Consider the following 19,387-nt stretch of genomic DNA (forward strand, 5'->3'; position numbering starts at 1 on the left):
GACTAATTCTTTGTGACATTATGGAGGGTTGTGAATGCTACCTCGCAGACATATGGACAAAACACACATGATCGAAGTGACATTTATTAATCGGTCTGGATCAAAACAAAATTATCATATTTTGGTCTGGTTACACCCAGTCCTTTTACCATTTAAGCTGGTGGTGAGGTGCACAAATGGGCCCTAAAACAACTGCTTTATGCATTTAGTCTGACGGGTACCCACAAAAAGATTACCAACCATTCTCTTCCAGAAATTTCAGGATGGAAGATAATGCACATACCACGTGAAAATAAGACCGTCCCCATCTGCATGCTCACCGGTTAAAGGATCATTCTGGGATATTTTTCATCTAAATCTTAAATTTAATTTGAATACTTTGGATGGATTTTAGTTCAGTTACATTATAACTTTGAATTGTTTATTTCTCTCCACACACAGTTTTGACTTAAATTTGCCTCCCTTATCATCATCTCTGCTACACCAAGACAATGCAAGGGAATTTAATTTAGCACTCACATATGCTGAGACACTGGATAAAGGTCAAACCAAAATGACTCTGTTGCTACTTGGCTAAAGATTGGTGTTTCCCTAAAAGAGGACATCATGAATTCCAGTAACACTAGAATTTCCATCGTAAATGTAGGAGGTACCGTTTTTACCAATATGAGTAGCACTTTCTGACATATGATTACAACTTGGCTCCACGAGGCATATGACAGGCCCTTATGAAACTGGTGCCACTTGTGGTCAAAATACGTGACCGATGTGAAGCAGGAATTGTAACTAAAGCAGTTGTGAAACTAATGTCTGTGGATATAGCGTTCATATATTTAGGAGTCCAGAGGAAATACTTATTACTCATGTTTGATAACCATCAGACACAAGGATGACACATTCCAGTATGATCCTTTAACCTTTTAACACTTAAGACATAAATTAGTAAAAAACCCCTCTAATGATTTCAAAAACCGCTTTACTAGGCCATGAGATACAGACCAATCAAATCCTGGGAAAATGAGACACACATCCAATTTTAGGTTACTAAGAAAATTCAAATAAACTGCAAATACAGATATGTGCCTATAAATATGTACAAAAAGTATAGACACTTTTTTTTTTTTTAATTGGTGTTTTAGTTCAATGTTAGGCCCTCAGTCTTTTTGAGCCAGTGCATAATCTTCTCCACATGGTATGTGTGTCCGTTTCTGCCGGGTTTTGCCGGCTACTCCAGACCCAGGACGTAGTTGATACCTTGCACAAATCCAATAATAACAGGCTGCCAGGCCACCAAGTACCGAAGCCAGTCTAAAAGTTGTCCATACATGACGTGCGGTCTTTCCCAGCTAGAATAGAAATGGTTAAGGAAATAACCCTTGACAACAACCAGAAATGATAAATAAATGGAGAACAATAAAGAGGTCAACATGTAACGCCAGTGATGACGCATCACAAGGAAGCAGAAACCTTCATCAGCTCCTGAGAAATCATTAATTATTATATATAACATGTATTTGTCAGTTATATAAAGTGTTTTTCCAACCCACAAAAAGGAACAGGAACCTCGTATACAGTTTATGCTTTGCTTTTGTTTGTTTGAAATAGCCTGTACTTAGCAGTCTGGAACACCCCCCCTTCAACTATCCTGTGACTTGGCATAATTAGGTTTCAGTGCTTTGTTAGATCTCATCTGTCATACTTAGTTTTGGACTTGAAAGTACATTCAAAATCTTCACAGGGTCTGTTTTTGTCAGCATTTCTATGCAGAAAGTTGTTATTTCATTAGAATCGTTGAAATTACAACTAATTCAGGAATCATTCAAAATTTAGTTACAAAATTTAACTAAAGCAGACAGAATCCCAGAATAAAAAGGATACGGGTTACTGAACATCCTCTTCAGATCCACCTTCTCTTTGCAGTACGGACACATCTGCTTCTTCCCGACGATACACCATCCTCTTATGCAGAATTCATGGAACCTGGATTTGGAGTTAAGGCTCAAATACTGAATACTCAGACATCTTTGAACATTCATCCAACATTAATGCTCTAATACCAGTCAAAAGGACAACATTCATCTGATACTAAATTATTTATACAAAACAATAGTACAATTTAAGGACAAATGAGAATTTCCTGAGCTGGTTTAACTACAGATAGCACTGCACTGTAGGGCGAGACACTTAATTACATTTCAGTTTGCAAATATGTGTTGTTGGGTTTTTTTTTTTTTGTTTTTTTATCTAAACCTGGTGTTGATTTTATGTGTAATAAAAGAATAATCTTCAGGTATGGATAATGCAATTTTGGTCACATCTTTTTGTAAGGAAATAATTACAATATTAAAGATAAAGGTAAATTTTAAACAGCATTTTAAATAGAAAGTTGATTTCCTATAAAGAATACATCAAGGAAGTGTCAAACTTGATTCAAAACCCAAACAAACAAAACAAAACAAAAATCGTGAAATGGCACTGTGTATCATTTACAACACACAACAGATCCTTGGGGAAGTAACAGAGACATCAACAGTCTGGCATAAAGGTCAGGTAAACCCTAGCAATTCCTCTTTGAGCTGTTAATTTGAGTACACCGTGTAGTTCCATGCCAACCCATGACATACCTTTTATACCAACTGAATGCTCCATCACGCACCTGAACTTCTCTTTCAGCGGTAACCATTAAAAGCACGAAAATGTGTCAGTAAATGTCACAGGAAGGATACACATGGTTGCAAGATAATCGATATGTGTTCTCAATGATCCCTTCCTCACTGACATCGACAAGGATGGGCTGACCGCACACAGCACAGATGTTGTCTGAGAGGTGTTTGGTTGGCATGCCGGATGCACTGTAATACTGCGGGAGGGAAAAGCTACATTAAATTTTAGGTTACAGCCAGGAGAAAATATACACCGTTTTAAATTTGTGTATTTACCCCAATGGTTGAAGCCATGAAGTCCGCACACATCTCTGCAAAGTCCCTTCCCAGGACCCCGTAGTACAGTCCATAGAAGAGAAGTGAAACACCAAAGTCCATGGCATCCTCTGGCTTTATCCTGGACAGAGAACACAGTACTGAAATCATCTGACTGATAATGTTGTTATTCAACCTGAAGTTCAGTTTGCTCCATAAGACAGGCAAATGCTTTACATTTTGGGTGAAAGACTAGACTATAAAATTTCAATTTTCTGTTTTACTGTGACTTTTTTTTTTTTCAACTCCGTTTAAAAAAAATAAATAAATCACTATATTTCACCAAGCTAAAATTAAAAATGGTTAGAAATCTATCCTTTTATGATGATCCCAGAACATCAAACCATAAACAGTGATATCAGTTTCTGTAAGTCTGATCTGAATTTGGAAAATTATGCATCTGTAGCATTTTTACTTTTCATGTGTAAAAACTGCTGTCTTGTTCTACTCTTTGTGAAACAGAGCAGACAAAATATGACGTTTTCTAACTGAAAATTACATTTTATGAAAGCACTGTACTATAAAACGAATCAACTGACAGTTGTAATTCACCTTTTTATACATACAGTGTCGGGAATAATTATTTGATCCCCAGTTGAAGTTGCTCACAAAGAAATGAACAGTCACTAATTCTTATGATAGTATTTTTATTTTAATGGAGAGGACAGAGTATAAACCAAAAACAAAAATGCACTACCTTAAAGTAAACTGGCCTCAGCCACTGAGTCTGTCACTGGGTGAAATGAGTATTTGATCCTCATGCAAAGCATGACTTGGTATCTGAAGGTGAAAACTCCAGATACTAAGTCAGTGTCTGTAATTCACTGACTGGTTGATTGACTGTAATCTGTGTGGAACATGGGCACAGTGTCAATCTGTGGGAGCCAGAATTCTGCCTGGGTGGTACAGGACCAAATACTTATTGCACTCAAGGACAAATCAATGTACAACTTTTGTAATGTGTGTTTTCATGGTTTTTGGTGCTCATTCTGTCTCAATTACAAAAAAAATGAACAAACTGACAAACTCAGGAAGGGCTCAAATAATTATTTCCCCCACTGCACACGTGAGGCCTGTTAAAGAAGGCAGGTTTAATGAACTCGGAAAGCTGAAAGAGATCTTGAATGGTAAAATCATCATCAAAGTAGTCAGTCAAGTAAACAGATACTTTTCACTAAAGCTTCTTCTTGTAATACTCTCAGCTCTCAGTTACGTTGGAAAATTCTTTAATCGCAGTGTGTGCAACATCAAGTACTTTACTTTATAAATTAGCAAAAACCAAATCACATAGATGGACAAGTACAAAGGAGGAAAGAAATTGTAATATGGAAAACAGCGCCATCTAGTGGCAGCCAAGTGCTAGAGGATGCATCCAACCTATCACAGAACCTCATGCATTTAAACAAGAAATGTTTCACTGAAAATATATTTCTATAGTCTCCCATTTGAAGGGTTTTAATTGCAGTAGATTGACATTCACTGATATTTTTAAAAAACTGAACTAATGTGCAATACATACCTGAATATTAGGTTAATACCAAAAAGTGTAAACATGACGACAGTGTAGCCAACTATTCCCGTGGCATAGCTGATTTTATACAGGAGGAGAAACCACTTGTACACCAACCTACACAAACAAAAAAGTTGAATCAGAATATATCAGGATATTTTCCTGACAATTCTGTTCCCACACAGAGAGAGGAATGGGTATATTTACAGGAACGTGTGAGTGTAAACAATGGCTTTACCTCGGTGTGGTGCAGGCCAGTGGCTTACGGGTAGCACGGAAGGAAATGTACGCTGTGATTACAGAGAAGATAAACCACGTGGTCAGGAACCTCCACCAGTGAAGCTTGGTAGTAAAGTAGAGTGGAACTACCCACATCTGGAACAAAGTCACCAACTACAAGACAGCAAAGTGTGTGCGTTAGAACATTCATGCAGTCCTGACTACCATCAGACTGTGCAAACACAAAAACACAAACACATAGCTTCAAATTTTTGATGATGTGGAAGAAAATAAGAAATTACTGGATCTCTCTTTGAGAAAACAGGTTTAGCTGGCATTATGTATGAAAACTAAGAAACCATAAAAACCACAGCATTTACTGTGCACTTTCACTTCCCATTCTCTCACACTCACACACGCACACAAAACTGTTTTAATTCAAACTGAACGATTGCCAAATTATTAGTGTTTCTTTTGTGCCTTACATTGTATGACTTTGGATGCCTCTGTTTCCACTGCACGAGGACTAGCTGGGCGACAACCAGGGTAACAATGAGGATCAGCACCATCTCTGCGTGCATGGCCTCATGGCCTTTGTGTTTGGCATGCATTCTTGCATGCTCCATCCTGTGGAAAAACACAAACTTAATTCAGCAACTGGCAAGCCTGATTAGACTGCGATGCCTTAAACAAAGCATAAACAAAACTTGCGAATTAATGCGTAAAAGCTGTTCCAAGATCAACTCTACATCTTCAAGTACAAAACATTTTGTTATACAGATTAGTCAACCCCTTGATATGGGTCAGCAGATGGATGAGTATAATGTCCAATATCTTTTTTATCTTTTTTTTTTTTTAAAGAGTGCAGAAGATATTCAAAAAAAGAGGGATGAGTAATTTAGAAATGGTGTCCTGATAGTTTGTTCAAAAAGATAAATTACACCTCTGACTACACTGTGTACAACAGTTTTAGCACTGTCTGTAGCAGTGTATGCATCACGGCTAAGCAGATAGTCATGATGAGTCAAGCGGCGTTATTACATTAAGCTGCTAACTAATTTGTTAAAGACGTGACTGGTAAGTTAATAAGCTATCATTCTATAATTTTCTCTTTTCAACACAACTATAAGACATTGTATGGATAAAAAATATTTGCAATCAATATCTGATTTTTCAATCCCTTAAAATAATAAAATAAAAATAATAATCAATAATGGTCAAAGAATCCAGAATCATATTAGGAAAATGTATACATGCATGGCAAAGACACTAACCTCCACTTCTCTTCTGGTGAAAGCTTGGACAAATCATACTAAAGAAAGAGAGAGAAAAATAAGTAACAAATTATCAAACTAAAAGCTTGCATGAAATTACACTCTTCTTTTTTAAATTGAGACATATGATAGTGTGCACACTGATCACAGAATCATTTTAAAACTCCTATAAAACAAGTCAATCCCACCAAACTGCAGCATTTGCTTCACCTTTTACACAGTTGGCTTCAAACCCCCAGATCTTACGGTGCATACCAATTACAGAGCAGTGTATAGGAATTTCTTTCAACTGATGTACTAATCACATTATTTTATTGTATTATGCCTTGGTGCCACTGGATTTTAACATGTCTGACACCCATACTGTAAGAGGGAAGTTGGGGGGGAGCAGACCACTCCACAGGAAGAGTCTTTTGTCTCTTCCAGGACTTTGGGAGGTAGCAAGGGAGTGTAAACCTTAAGGTGTGAAACAGCTGTGTACTGCCTTTTGTTCCTGAAGAAGGTATTTAAACTGAGAGCCATCCTAGGCTCAAGGAGACTCTGCTGACCCGGCCCCGCGTCATGCAGGCTCTTCATCAAGCTTGGTTGTCCGTTGTCTTTGTGTGTCCGGATTAAAGAATGTTAGCTACCGCTCACCGCTCGTCTGCAGGCTTTATTTAAGTGGAAAAAACTTCCACAACAGCAGCTAAAAAAACTGTAATGGGATTGAAACATTTAGGTTTGGTTGAGCAGCAAGATATAAGGTAATTTCATCCTGAAATATCTATATTTAAACAACAAGAACACTCGGCATGCTTAACCGGTAGTCCCTCCCATGTTGTTGAGCTTGTTAAGCTACTATCCCTGTATTCAAAACAAAGAACTGTTGATGACTCCTCTATTTATCATCTGCTAAATAAGGTATATGAATAACAGACACAAGTACACATTTAAGGGCTCACATCCATTTATTACGATGTTCCTTGTAAAAAAAATAAAATGATCCGTTTTTACCTTTTATACCTTGTTACCATGAAAACAACACATTTTAGGTATACCTGCCAATCATTAGCTTCATTGCATTTTACTCACTTAACAGATTAGCTCATCTACGTGTTGTTTTTCACTGCACATACTAAGATGTAATACAAAAATAGGTCAGTGTGCCACATTAAAGTTCCTACTGAAAGGTTTCTATTCAAACCAGATAGAGTGAAATCATCAGTGACGGATGTAAAGACCTCTTTGGGATTTTTCCAGGTTGTGATGCCACTTTTGCATCACAGTAAATGTTCTGCCTCCTACCACCCGCTCTTCACATCTCAGACTTTGAGAGCTTTTATCACGGACTCGGTTCACACCGTGACCTTATTTAGTTTAGCATCTAGCTCGATTAGATTTGACCAGAATGTTGAAATCCCACAGGAAGTGATGTAGTCTTTTCTTCAGTCTGACTCGTCGCGGCTAATGCATTTGGTGACCTTTGACCCCAACAGCCACATCAGCTTTATTTGTAGGGTTAATAATTCAGACGATCACATATCTCACAGCTCAGATCAAAAATTCGCGAGTGCACAAATCTCTTATGAAATTCAGTATTTTAAAAAAATAAGTAAACTTTGGTGCTATGGTGCTACTTTAGTCACATGAAAGTAACTAACAATAATAAGCTTGGCAGTTGGAAAAGAGTCCTTTTACGCTTGCACTGTCGCTTTGACCAATGAACAGAACAGTGCATTTTATACACACACCTCTGCTCAGTAAAATGTGGCTAAGTTAACAAGCAGCTAGCTACTTACGGGAGACTAAGCCCAGGAGTAGCAGTTGGGTTAGCAGCTAGCAATACACCACATCATAAATCCGTTTTATCTGTCACAATACCTCAGTACAGTCCGTTATTCTCACCTGGTTCGGTTCATCGTGATGCTCCAGTCCATGGTCGTGCTCTACACCATCAACCTCCACCTCAAACACCCCGGCCATCTTCGGAGTGCTGCTTTATCGTTCCGGGTACATTAGCATTAGCGAAAAACCGGGCACATCCGGTCTTGGATATTTTTCTTCCTTCAAAATAAAGGTCGAGACATGTTCTGAATTTTTAGCTTAACCTTTTGTTGTTCCCTCTTGAAGTCATAGTTAGGGCCCGAGCACTGAGAGTGCGAAGGCCCTATTGTATCTGCTCCGTTTATTATTATTATTATTATTATTATTATTATTATTATTATTTATTTATTTATTTTTTTTTTCATTGAAATGAATTGCCTTTTTGAGGGCTTTAACATGCTCAAAAACTCATGAAATTTTGCACAGGTCTGCTGAAAAATTATGTATTTTAATAGTTTTACATATGAGCATGTGAAAATGGCTCTGTAGCGCCACCTATGCCTTGTTAAATGAAGCCCTACGAACACATTGTTTGAGCTACATGTATAAAATCTGGCACACATGTGTACCATGCCAAGACGAACAAAAAAGTCAGTGGGACCATTGACGCAAACCCAACAGGAAGTCCGCAATTTAGAAGTGAACGTGACATTTTGGCTCTAATTTTGCCATTTCCATGCCTCGAACTTTTGCGAACTCCTCCTTGGGTTTTGATTGCATAACCTTCATATTTGGTCAGTTTCAACTACACACCTGGGCCATGTTAAATTGCGGAGCTTTTGAGTTTTTGGAATACGGTGAGCCCGTGGCGCCACGGCGAATTTCGATGACTTGCCATGAAAATCTTATTGCCTCTCATTCCCTCATACATTGTCCGATCTGGACCAAAGAGCACACTTATGATAAGGCTCCAGCCCTGAACAAATTTCAGCTGCCACAATTGACATCAGGGAGAGCGCCACCTAGTGGGAACAGGAAATGTCATGTTTTACACTTTGGGGTACAGTATAGTGATGGGTGACGTCTGCAGTCTCAAATTTCTCCAGGAAAGCCTTAACCTACTAAGACCCGAACTCTTCCACAACATTCATTTTTAATTTCTCTTTGATATTTGGGCATATTGGGGCCCGATGAATGTAAAAACAAAGAATTACCAGATTTTTTTTTTTACTTTATTTTTGTTTTTAAGAAAAATGAGAGCCACAAATGAGGATATTCATTTAAAATTTTGATAGAACAGTACCAGTATAATGTCCTCGTAAGTGGATATCAGGCCCATGTAGAGCAAAATTGAGTATTTTGGTCTAACTAACCCAAAATGTGATGTCCACATATGTGGACGGCAGGTCCTAGGAGGTTAAGGAGTTGGTCTTGGGTTAGAGTGAAAAGTGTGAGTTTTCGCGGAAGGGTGTGACCCCAGCAGCATGGCGAACACTGATGTCTCGCCATGAAGAAACAAATTAGTGTAACTCAATGAAATCCAGTCTGATCAGTACCAGACTATACAGGCGTAATGTCAGACCCGACCTGAACAGATATGCCCATTGTCAGGAATAAGCAGAGCGCCACCTAGTGGGAACAGGAAATGTCATGTCTTTCACTTTGTTGTACTGATTTTCACAGGTTCATCATGGCCACCTCAAAAGCGGTGAATATTACCAAGAGTACCTCATGATGCTACAGTGCGAAAATTGTGGGTTTAAACTGAACGGCGCACCCTGGTGGCAACGCGGTTCACCATGAAAACTGAAGTGGCTTTTGAGGGGCTTGAAAAGTTTAAAAAGTCTTGAAATTTGGCCCACACCTCCAATGTCATGAAGGCTTTCTTAATGTTTCATCATTTTTATGGAACCTTGCAAAATGGCTCCACAGCGCCCCCTACAAAATTTCAAAACATCAGCCCCTGCTCTGTGTTTGATCAATGAGTCTGAAACCTGGTAAGCTTATGGACGATATCGAGATGTACAAAAAAGTCTCTTGGAGCAATATCCCAAATCCAACAGGAAGTCAGCCATTTTAAAATTAAGGTGTAATTTTGGCGACATTTTCCCCTCTTTTCAGGCCTCGTACTTTGACGAACTCCTCCAAGGGATTTCATCAGATTGACACGATCTCCAGTGCGTGGATTCTAAAAACCTTTGTGATGTTAAATTGCGAAGCTTTTTACGTTCAGGGAAACGGGGTGGTATTGGCGGCACGTGAAGTTTCAAACACTCGCCAAAAAGCAGTAATCTGCTGTTACTCAAAAACACAATGTTCAATCTCTCCCAAAGGTCGCAGGCATGATGAGACTCGAGCTCGGAAATGTTTGTTATGCCATTTGTCAGTAATGGTTAGAGCGCCACCTAGTGGGAGGACTATATTCACGATTGAATGAGATGAAATTTTAGCTGGTGGTTAAATGCATGAATTCCATCAATTTGACATCAGATCGGACGTGCTGGTTTTAGGTGTTGGGCGTGGCTCGACGTGCCGGGGTGCGAGGGCCCTCATAACGCTGCTTGCAGCTTTAATTAATGTTTGAAAGTCTCAGGTCATCACCGTAAGATTTTTTCCCCACATTTAGACGGTGTGTTGGACGGCGCCCTGTATTTTGTCGCTATGATTGTGTAGCAACTTACTATGAAGATTAGATAAGATAAGCAAAGATGAAATAAGATAAGAACAGATAATCCCACAAGTTTTTAAAGCAGTTGAAAATTACGTTCAGCGCAGCCTATAACAGAACTGCTTAAATTAGTAGACTAGTATATAGCTTACTGAAATAAAATGGGTACTAAATACTAAAATATGATATGACAAAATAAATGTAATACAATTGTAAAAAAAAAAAAATAATAATAAAAAATAGAAATCAAAATTAATAGAACAAAGCTACGTAAGTAAATGTATAAAAAAATATGCATATAAATTCATGGTTTGCACTGTTGCCTCAACAAGATGGTCCTGAATTCAATCCCACCATCAGGCCAGGGGTCTTTCTGTGTAGTTTGCATGTTCTCCCTGTGTTTGCGTGAGTTCTTTCCGGGTACTCTGGCTTCCTCCCACAGTCAAAAGACATGCAATTAGTGGGGATAGGTTAATTGGAAACTCTAAATTGCCCATAGGTGTGAATGTGAGTGCGACTGGTTGTCTGTGTCCGTCCAGGGTGTACCCTGCCTCTCGCCCTGAGACAGCTGGCTCCAGCCCCCCTGCATGGATGCATATATACAAATACTCCTCTGTCACACCAGTCCTCTGCATGTACTCCTTCACTACATTCATGAATCTTCTCTGTGGTCTTTCTCTTGTCTTGAATGGTAGGTCCATCTTCAACATCCGTCCACTGCACATGTGCAAACCACCTCAACCTTGCCTCTCCAAAAAGTTGAACTTGAGCTGTCCCTCTGACAAACTCATTTAAAATCTTGTCAATACTCATCCCACCTAATAAAAATCCTTTGCATTTTCAACTCAGCTTGATAAATGCAGTAAAAGCAGCAAAGCAAGTATAAGATGTCATTTGCCTCATTAGGAGAGTGTCAAATGTAGCTGAAAGTGCATAAAGTCATTCAGTGTATCAGCGTTTATTATTGTGACACTGCAGACTGGAAGAAGCTGTTAACATGAGAGAGATCATCAATTTTCTGCTACACAGATGTAGATTTCCTAGATCTATGCTTGTGGCACATATAAATATGAAATTCGGTGTTACAACTTGTTTCTGGTTTTCAAGACGTTTACAAACATGTCGCCAAACTGCACGGACGAGCCAGTCCTGTTGTACAAACACATAATTGCATGTTCTAAGACTGTTGTATCCCGCCAGATTTTTGGTCCGGAAAGAGGCCACCGGAAAACGTAAAATGACGGCATGATGAACGTGATTGGTTTAGAGGTCTTTTAGTCTCGTGTGATTGGCTGAGCGGCTGACACACTTTTGTGTAACTGACTTCGGGTTCTTTGGCGCTCTCAGTTTGAGATTCTGCTGTGATGCTTGATTGTTCTCACAGGGTTTATAACCTTGTTGTTAGCTACTTTGCGCCACAGTTTCTTTAGCTCGTTTCCAGCACCCAGCTGAGAAGATACCAACAGCACCTGCTTTCTGAGGAGACCCGCCGCTTCATTTGTCACCATGCATGTTATCAAACGAGGTACTGTAGCTAACTTTAATACTTCCTCTATCAAAGAGGTTGATGCAAACCTGGTCACCGGCTTTGGTACAGTCGTGGGAGGGGAAAGCCTTGAAATGTATTTAAGTTGCAGTAAATGTTAATAGCACAATGAAACATCGCATATTTTGTGTGCATGCATGTTAAACACACGTTAAAGGTGCTTTTTGTTTCTTTGTGTGGTGTTTCCGTCGAGACACCAAACAGACTCGAGTTATGAAAGGGCAGAAAAAGCGGACAAATAACCGGTTGCTAATTTTCCCCCGGCTTCTTATGTTGTTTTGGTCTTCTTTATTTTTAATCATATACATTAATTGTAACATTTGTATTCAAAATAGAAGCAGGACAGCTGAAATTTTAAATGCGTTCAGTAGCCTTTTCCGCTGTTTTACACCATGTCCACAGGCTTCCCACTGTGACGTGTGTGTGTGTGTGTGTGTGTGTGTGTGTGTGTGTGTGTGTGGGTGGGGGGGCGCTTTTGGCGTCTTTTTATCATCTGTTTTTTTGGCGCGCAGCAGCGAGGTGTCGCCTTTTGTTGACACTAAATGGTTAGGCAGGTGATCACTGGGAGCCTCCTCTGAGCTAATGAGTAAACTGGGGGAATAAATTGAACAAGAGAGTCGATTAGACGGTGATATGCGGTGTGTTTAAGACTGTTATATTAGCTAGCTAGGATACTTTACTTCAGATAAACGACCAAAGGAGTTTGAAGACTACTGAATTAAATTTGTATTTGTTTTTCAGATGGACGCAAGGAGGCAGTTTCCTTTGATAAAATCACTTCTCGAGTCCAGAAGCTTTGCTATGGACTCAATTGTGACTTTGTGGATCCTGTAAGTTGTTAACCCCCCCCCAAAAAAAAAAAGACAGAGAGAGAGACAAAGAAAGGTCAGGTGATGAATTAATATAAAAGCCAATATCTTGTGTTTCTGCAGGCCCAGATTACCATGAAGGTGATCCAGGGTTTGTACAGTGGAGTCACCACAGTGGAGCTCGACACTCTGGCAGCAGAGACTGCTGCCACTCTCACAACCAAACACCCAGACTATGCAATCCTGGCTGCACGCATCGCTGTATCTAACCTGCACAAAGAGACCAAGAAAGTATTCAGTGGTGAGTGCTGATTTACCAGAAGAAATAAAATACTCGACAGCAGGGACGTCAAACTCATTTTACATCATGGGGTACATACTCTGACACTTTGATCTTAAGTAGACTGGACCAGTGAAACTACATGATAAATATGAAAAATGACACGCGCAAAAAAATTCTGGTAGTTCAAAGGACAAAGTCCTATAGTGGAAAAACAGAAACTTTTATGTCATTTAATTATCTTTAAAAAAATTTACTTTGGTGTAGTCTTTATCATTAAGAAACGCTGCAAAACTTCTCAAATTACAGTTAAAAGTTCAAAATCTATGGACTACCATCCAGTGGGCCAGATTAAAGTCTTCTCTGGGCCGATTCTGGCCCCTAGGCCTTATGTTTGACACCCCTGCTCTGCACCCACTTCCTGAATTTCTGTGCATTTTATGAAATGTATCTATAGGTATGACTTTGCATTGAAATCATAGCACCTGTAGTCTACCATAACACCCCCTGGTGCACATCTTTGGTAACTAATAATGCTGCACGCAGGAAGTTGCTTAGCTTTTTAGGAACACTTAAATAATCAGCACTAATAATGAACTGACATTCCTCTTTGCTTGTGTAGACGTTATGGAAGACCTCTACAACTATATCAACCCTTTAAATAAACGTCACTCTCCTATGATCTCCAAGGAGACACTGGATGTTGTTCTTGAAAACAAGGCTGTAAGTGGGGTTTGATTTTATCCTTTGTTCGTCTCCCCACAGTTAAAGTTTGGTGAAGCTTTTTAACACATTTTCCTCAATTTTTTGCAGCGCCTCAACTCGTCAATCATTTACGACAGAGATTTCTCTTACAACTTCTTCGGGTTTAAGGTAATTTCTCATTTTACCCTACATTTAACATCCTGTGCATTAGACACTAGGGCTGCCACGATTAGTCGACTAGTCACGATTACGTCGACTATCAAAATCGTCGACGACTGATTTAATAGTCGACGCGTCGTTTGAAGCTTTGTAAGATCACAAAAGACGCAGGAATAAGTAGTAGGATTTAAGAGTGTAATAACGGACTGAAACAGAAGATGGCAGCACTGCATGTACAAGGATGCCAGCTGCCGTTAAACCCCGAAGAAGAAGAAGTAGCTCTGTCCCAGAATTCATAGCGCAGCCCAGCTCAGTTTCCAACAATGGCGGCAGCTAGTTAGTTTTAATATTACTCTTATTATTCTTTCTGGGTTACAAAATAAACGTTTAACATATTTTCAGGCGAGAATGTAACTGTGTAAACCTCAAATATCTGCTCAGTTTATCAAGACACCACATATTTTCAAAATCATCTCGAGAATATACTCCGGTGTCCCGTTATATTTTAGATAGCAAGGAGTTTATTAAACTGCACCGAAACAATCTGCAAATTTCATTAAAATTTAATAAACTATCATCTTGTCTTTATTTTTAGTTAGCACATACTTTAAACACTTAAAGCTGTAAGCTAATGATAGTTATATAAGAGCAGATGCATGCTGGTGCAATAAGCTGTACGTTTTACGTCCAATGGATGCATGATCTGATTAGTCGACTAATCGCAAAAATAATCGGTGACTAGTCGACTATCAAAATAATCGTTTGTGGCAGCCCTATTAGACACACATATTACCACAATACTTCACTCATAATATGATATTTTTGCAATGTTTAACATGTTGCATTATGCAGAATATTTTACCAACATATACTGTGGTTTATCCTGGTTTTTCAGCTGCAAAATATGTCCTCATAGTTTGTCTCAAACTTTGTCAGTATCTGTCCCTCCCCCCCCAAAAAAAAAAAAATATATATATATATATATTGGGGGGGGGGGGTGTTGCTAAATCAATGGTGTCACTAACACCTGCCATACATGTTGCCATAAGACGGCATCAGTCTGGTACTTAATGGGCTCAAGCTGACAATAATAAGCAATCTGTTACTGATAATACAGGAATGAACTTATAAATTGTCAAAAATCACATATCTGTTGCTGTTTACATAGACAAAAATTCACATTATTACATTTACGCTCAGAAACGTGTTCAAAAATTTTTTTTTTACCAGAATACAACCACCTGGCAGCCAGTTGACTCGAGTCCCCTTGAATTGTGTTCACTGACAAAGATTCATTCAGACTGATGGCAACATGTCGGCAATCTATCTGTATTTACAAATCAGACAGGGATTATTTGCAAGCCTTCCACAATCTCTGAGAGTGATTGAAGGAAAGTTGCCTCTTATCAAGCAGTCGTTAGTGTTCAACACCCTCAGAAGCTCTGGGCAACCGTTTAGTCACCACAAGTTGCAAAGATGACAGAATTTGGAAAAACTATTTTCCTTATCTAATAAAATATCGAAATTATTGGGATACTGTGATGTATCCCCCCCCTTTTTTTTTCCTCTGACCCCTATTGTGCATACACTATGATTATGAATCTAATTTGTGCTTTTTGCTCTGACAGACTCTTGAGAGATCGTATTTGTTGAAGATTAATGGCAAAGGTGAGAGTTAAATTCCCTATAACTTATTGATAAGCATGTTTATGGGTGCAGGCCATCAGGTACTAACTATTTAACGTCTTTTGCTGTAGTTGCTGAGCGACCCCAGCACATGCTAATGAGAGTGTCAGTCGGGATTCATAAAGGTGACATTGATGCAGCCATTGAGACCTACAACTTGCTGTCAGAGAAGTGGTTCACTCATGCTTCTCCTACACTGTTCAACGCTGGCACCAACAGGCCCCAGCTGTCCAGGTAAAGAATTTATAATTGAGGCTGCTGATACGCTCATACTGTGGGGATTTTTCTGCCTAATATACTTTGTTTGGATTTCTGCAGTTGTTTCTTGCTAGCCATGATAGATGACAGCATCGATGGTATTTATGACACACTGAAGCAGTGCGCTCTCATCTCAAAATCAGCTGGAGGTATTGGAGTGGCAGTTAGCTGTATCAGAGGTACAGGCAGCTACATTGCTGGGGTGAGTAAAATTTTGACGAGTTGCTTTCATTTATACCAATGTGTTTTGTTTTTTACTTAAAGTGGTGCATGTTTGTTTTGTTTCTTAAAGACTAATGGCACTTCCAACGGGCTGGTTCCTATGCTTCGTGTGTATAACAACACAGCACGTTATGTTGACCAGGGTGGCAACAAGGTAAAGATGAGATTTTCCCATAAATTATGGAAGATGTGTAACAACAGTGTAAATAAAATGGTGCTAATTGCATGGCTTGGTTTTTGTTTACTTTAGAGGCCTGGGGCGTTCGCTATGTACCTCGAGCCGTGGCATTCTGATGTGTTCGAGTTTTTGGAGTTGAAGAAGAACACGGGTAAAGAAGAGCAGAGGGCGCGGGACCTGTTTTTCGCTTTGTGGATCCCAGACCTTTTTATGAAGCGAGTGGAAACCAATCAGGTGATTACTGGGGGAAACTCCATGCTGGCCAGAGTTGACTTTAGGGTTTTAGTTTTTCCCAAATGCTGAATAGGAACAAATCTTATCCTTCTTCTGCTGTGATTGTAGGACTGGTCTCTGATGTGTCCCAGTGAATGTCCTGGATTAGACGAATGCTGGGGGGAGGAGTTTGAGGAGCTCTACACTCGGTAAGATCAGCACGACAAACTCGGTTCTCAACAAACAGCTCTTTTTTTCCAGTGCTAAAATGTCCCAATGATGGTCTTGGTTTTCAGATATGAGAAGGAGGGCAGGGCTAAGCGTGTGGTGAAGGCTCAGCAGCTGTGGTACGCCATCATTGAGTCGCAGACTGAAACTGGTACACCATACATGGTTTACAAGGATGCCTGCAACAGAAAGAGTAATCAGCAAAATCTGGGCACCATCAAATCCAGCAATCTGTGCACAGAGATCGTAGAGTACACGAGCAAAGATGAGGTGAGGGGTAGAAGATGTACTGGTCACAACAAATTTAGCTTTTTGGGACAACTATGTGTCTTTCATTCTGTCAGAACTTGTTTTCAGTTTGGTTTGTTCTCCTAACTCAGGTTGCAGTGTGTAACCTGGCTTCCATCGCCGTCAACATGTACGTTACACCAGAAAAGACCTATGACTTCAAGAAACTTGCATCTGTTACCAAAGTCATTGTCAAGAACCTGAACAAGATTATCGATATAAACTACTACCCAGTGCCTGAGGTATGACTTCCTTTCTGGTGTTGCAGCCATGCAGCTGGGTTTCATAAGCTCTCTGTAAACATAACTTCTCTGTCCCTCTTTACAGGCTGAAAGGTCTAACAAGCGTCACAGGCCAATTGGAATTGGTGTGCAGGGTCTGGCTGATGCCTTTATCCTCATGCGCTATCCGTTTGAAAGCCCAGAGGCCCAGTTGCTCAACATTCAGATCTTTGAGACCATGTACTACGCTGCCCTGGAGGCCAGTTGTGAGTTGGCAGCAGAGCTTGGCCCTTATGAAACCTACCCCGGCTCTCCTGTCAGCAAAGGAGTGAGTAGATATCACAGTGTCTCAAAACCATCCTGGGATACATTTTAGCAGTTTGAGATCAAAACCTAACAAAGATGTTTGTTTGTTTTTTCAGATCCTTCAGTATGAAATGTGGAATAAGACCCCAACAGATTTATGGGACTGGAAAGCGCTGAAGGAGAAGATTGCCAAGTAAGTTTTCTTGAATGCCTGGTTTTCAATTTACTGCTCACGTTAACCGTAAGTGGTGGCCATAGTTCTTACTCCTGTCCATCCTCAGGCATGGTGTGAGGAATAGCCTGCTTTTGTCCCCAATGCCCACAGCATCCACTGCCCAGATCCTGGGCAATAATGAGTCCATCGAGGCATACACCAGCAACATCTACACCCGCAGGGTGCTTTCAGGAGAGTTTCAGGTGAGTGCTGAAAGCATCTGCCGTACTGTGTGTTAAGACATGTGCGCAGCATAGGCAAGGCTACTATGTGTGTTTTCAACCTGTCCTATAGATTGTGAATCCTCACCTGCTGAAAGACCTCACAGAAAGAGGACTGTGGAACGAGGATATGAAGAATCAGCTCATAGCTCATAATGGATCCATCCAGGTAAAAGGCTTATTCAGTTGTTCCATTTCACTGCTCCAATTGTTCCTATAATTAAGCCCAACTTCACTTGTGGAGAACAAATAAAATGTGAATTTGTCCCTCTTCTCTTCAGGACATTGATGAGATCCCAGATGATCTGAAGCAGCTGTATAAAACTGTGTGGGAAATCTCCCAGAAGACTGTCCTCAAGATGGCAGCAGATCGTGGTGCATACATTGACCAAAGCCAGTCGCTTAACATTCACATTGCTGAGCCAAACTATGGAAAACTTAGTAGCATGCACTTCTATGGCTGGAAGTTGGTAAGTTAGGACCAACTGATTCATGGTTGAGGTGGAAATGGAGAAATATCCAAACACTGTTTGAAACCTTCCAATTTTTTTCCTCCCTCCACAGGGTCTGAAAACTGGCATGTACTACCTGAGGACAAAGCCTGCTGCCAACCCCATTCAATTCACCCTGAACAAAGAGAAACTAAAGGAGGGCCAATCGGCTAAGAGCGTGGAGGAGACCAAAGCGCGCAATACCGCAGCCATGGTCTGTTCCTTAGCAAACAAAGACGAATGCCTGATGTGTGGCTCTTAAATGAAGTTTGTTACGCTCAGACAATCACATTCCTAAATCACCTCAGCTTCACCACTTAAACCTCTGTGCTTCTGAAACTCTTGGTGCTTTTTATCTGTGTAAGATGTAACATGTGGTTTACAAATGCCGATGTCTTCAGATTACAAATATTTACAGTTTTTGTAATTTAATATTTTCTGGATTTTAAAACATATTCTTTCTGTTTTCTTGTTTTTTGGGTTTTGTTTTTTGTTTTTACATCATGAAGCATTGCATGCATGTTTTGTATAGAATTAATAGGTTATAATGAATTAATATTTCTTTTAGCTTCAGGTGGGTCATATTAATGAATTCAGGTTGACCTGCATTTTAGATGAATGGAAAATAAAACATTATCCAGTGGTCTGAGATTCAGCATAATTATTTTCAAAGATACTGCATACAAGTTTTGGATTTTGCTACAAGACATCAAAACCTGTTGGACAGCAGTGCTGGGCTTAAGTTGGGCTGATGAGAACACAAAAACAAAGTTTAAGGAGACATTGTGATAGAAAAGGTCATAAGCCAAGGTGATTTTCCAGTGCAAGAGTTTGGATATGTGCCATGGGACCGATGCTGCTGCAGGTGATGAATTAATGAGCCAGTGTGTTCCTGCATGAGACCTCATGG

At 39.8% G+C, this 19,387-nt stretch overlaps 2 protein-coding genes across 2 annotated transcripts; one reads left to right on the top strand and one right to left on the bottom strand.

The window, feature by feature from the left end:
* Window positions 1-66: 66 nt before the first annotated feature.
* rnf121 (ring finger protein 121) lies at window positions 67-7,990 on the bottom strand. The gene is made up of 9 exons (XM_063487668.1): window positions 7,866-7,990; window positions 5,982-6,019; window positions 5,193-5,334; window positions 4,727-4,881; window positions 4,498-4,605; window positions 2,940-3,060; window positions 2,727-2,860; window positions 1,879-1,980; window positions 67-1,346 (listed from the first exon to the last, which is right to left on the bottom strand). Exons 1-9 carry the CDS (start codon window positions 7,941-7,943, stop codon window positions 1,226-1,228), a joined length of 999 nt encoding a protein of 332 aa, XP_063343738.1. The 5' UTR covers window positions 7,944-7,990; the 3' UTR covers window positions 67-1,225.
* Window positions 7,991-11,807: 3,817 nt separating this feature from the next.
* On the top strand, window positions 11,808-19,050 carry LOC134636116 (ribonucleoside-diphosphate reductase large subunit). The gene is made up of 19 exons (XM_063485939.1): window positions 11,808-11,977; window positions 12,740-12,828; window positions 12,931-13,108; window positions 13,710-13,810; window positions 13,901-13,960; window positions 15,580-15,619; window positions 15,709-15,871; window positions 15,956-16,097; window positions 16,188-16,271; window positions 16,368-16,529; window positions 16,638-16,717; window positions 16,805-17,006; window positions 17,117-17,266; window positions 17,352-17,573; window positions 17,668-17,744; window positions 17,833-17,968; window positions 18,060-18,155; window positions 18,268-18,456; window positions 18,551-19,050. The coding sequence occupies exons 1-19, from the start codon at window positions 11,959-11,961 to the stop codon at window positions 18,737-18,739; spliced, it is 2,379 nt and encodes a 792-aa protein (XP_063342009.1). The 5' UTR covers window positions 11,808-11,958; the 3' UTR covers window positions 18,740-19,050.
* Window positions 19,051-19,387: the final 337 nt, after the last annotated feature.

Source organism: Pelmatolapia mariae, linkage group LG10_11 (genome assembly GCF_036321145.2).
Source record: "Pelmatolapia mariae isolate MD_Pm_ZW linkage group LG10_11, Pm_UMD_F_2, whole genome shotgun sequence".
Lineage (NCBI taxonomy): Eukaryota > Metazoa > Chordata > Actinopteri > Cichliformes > Cichlidae > Pelmatolapia > Pelmatolapia mariae.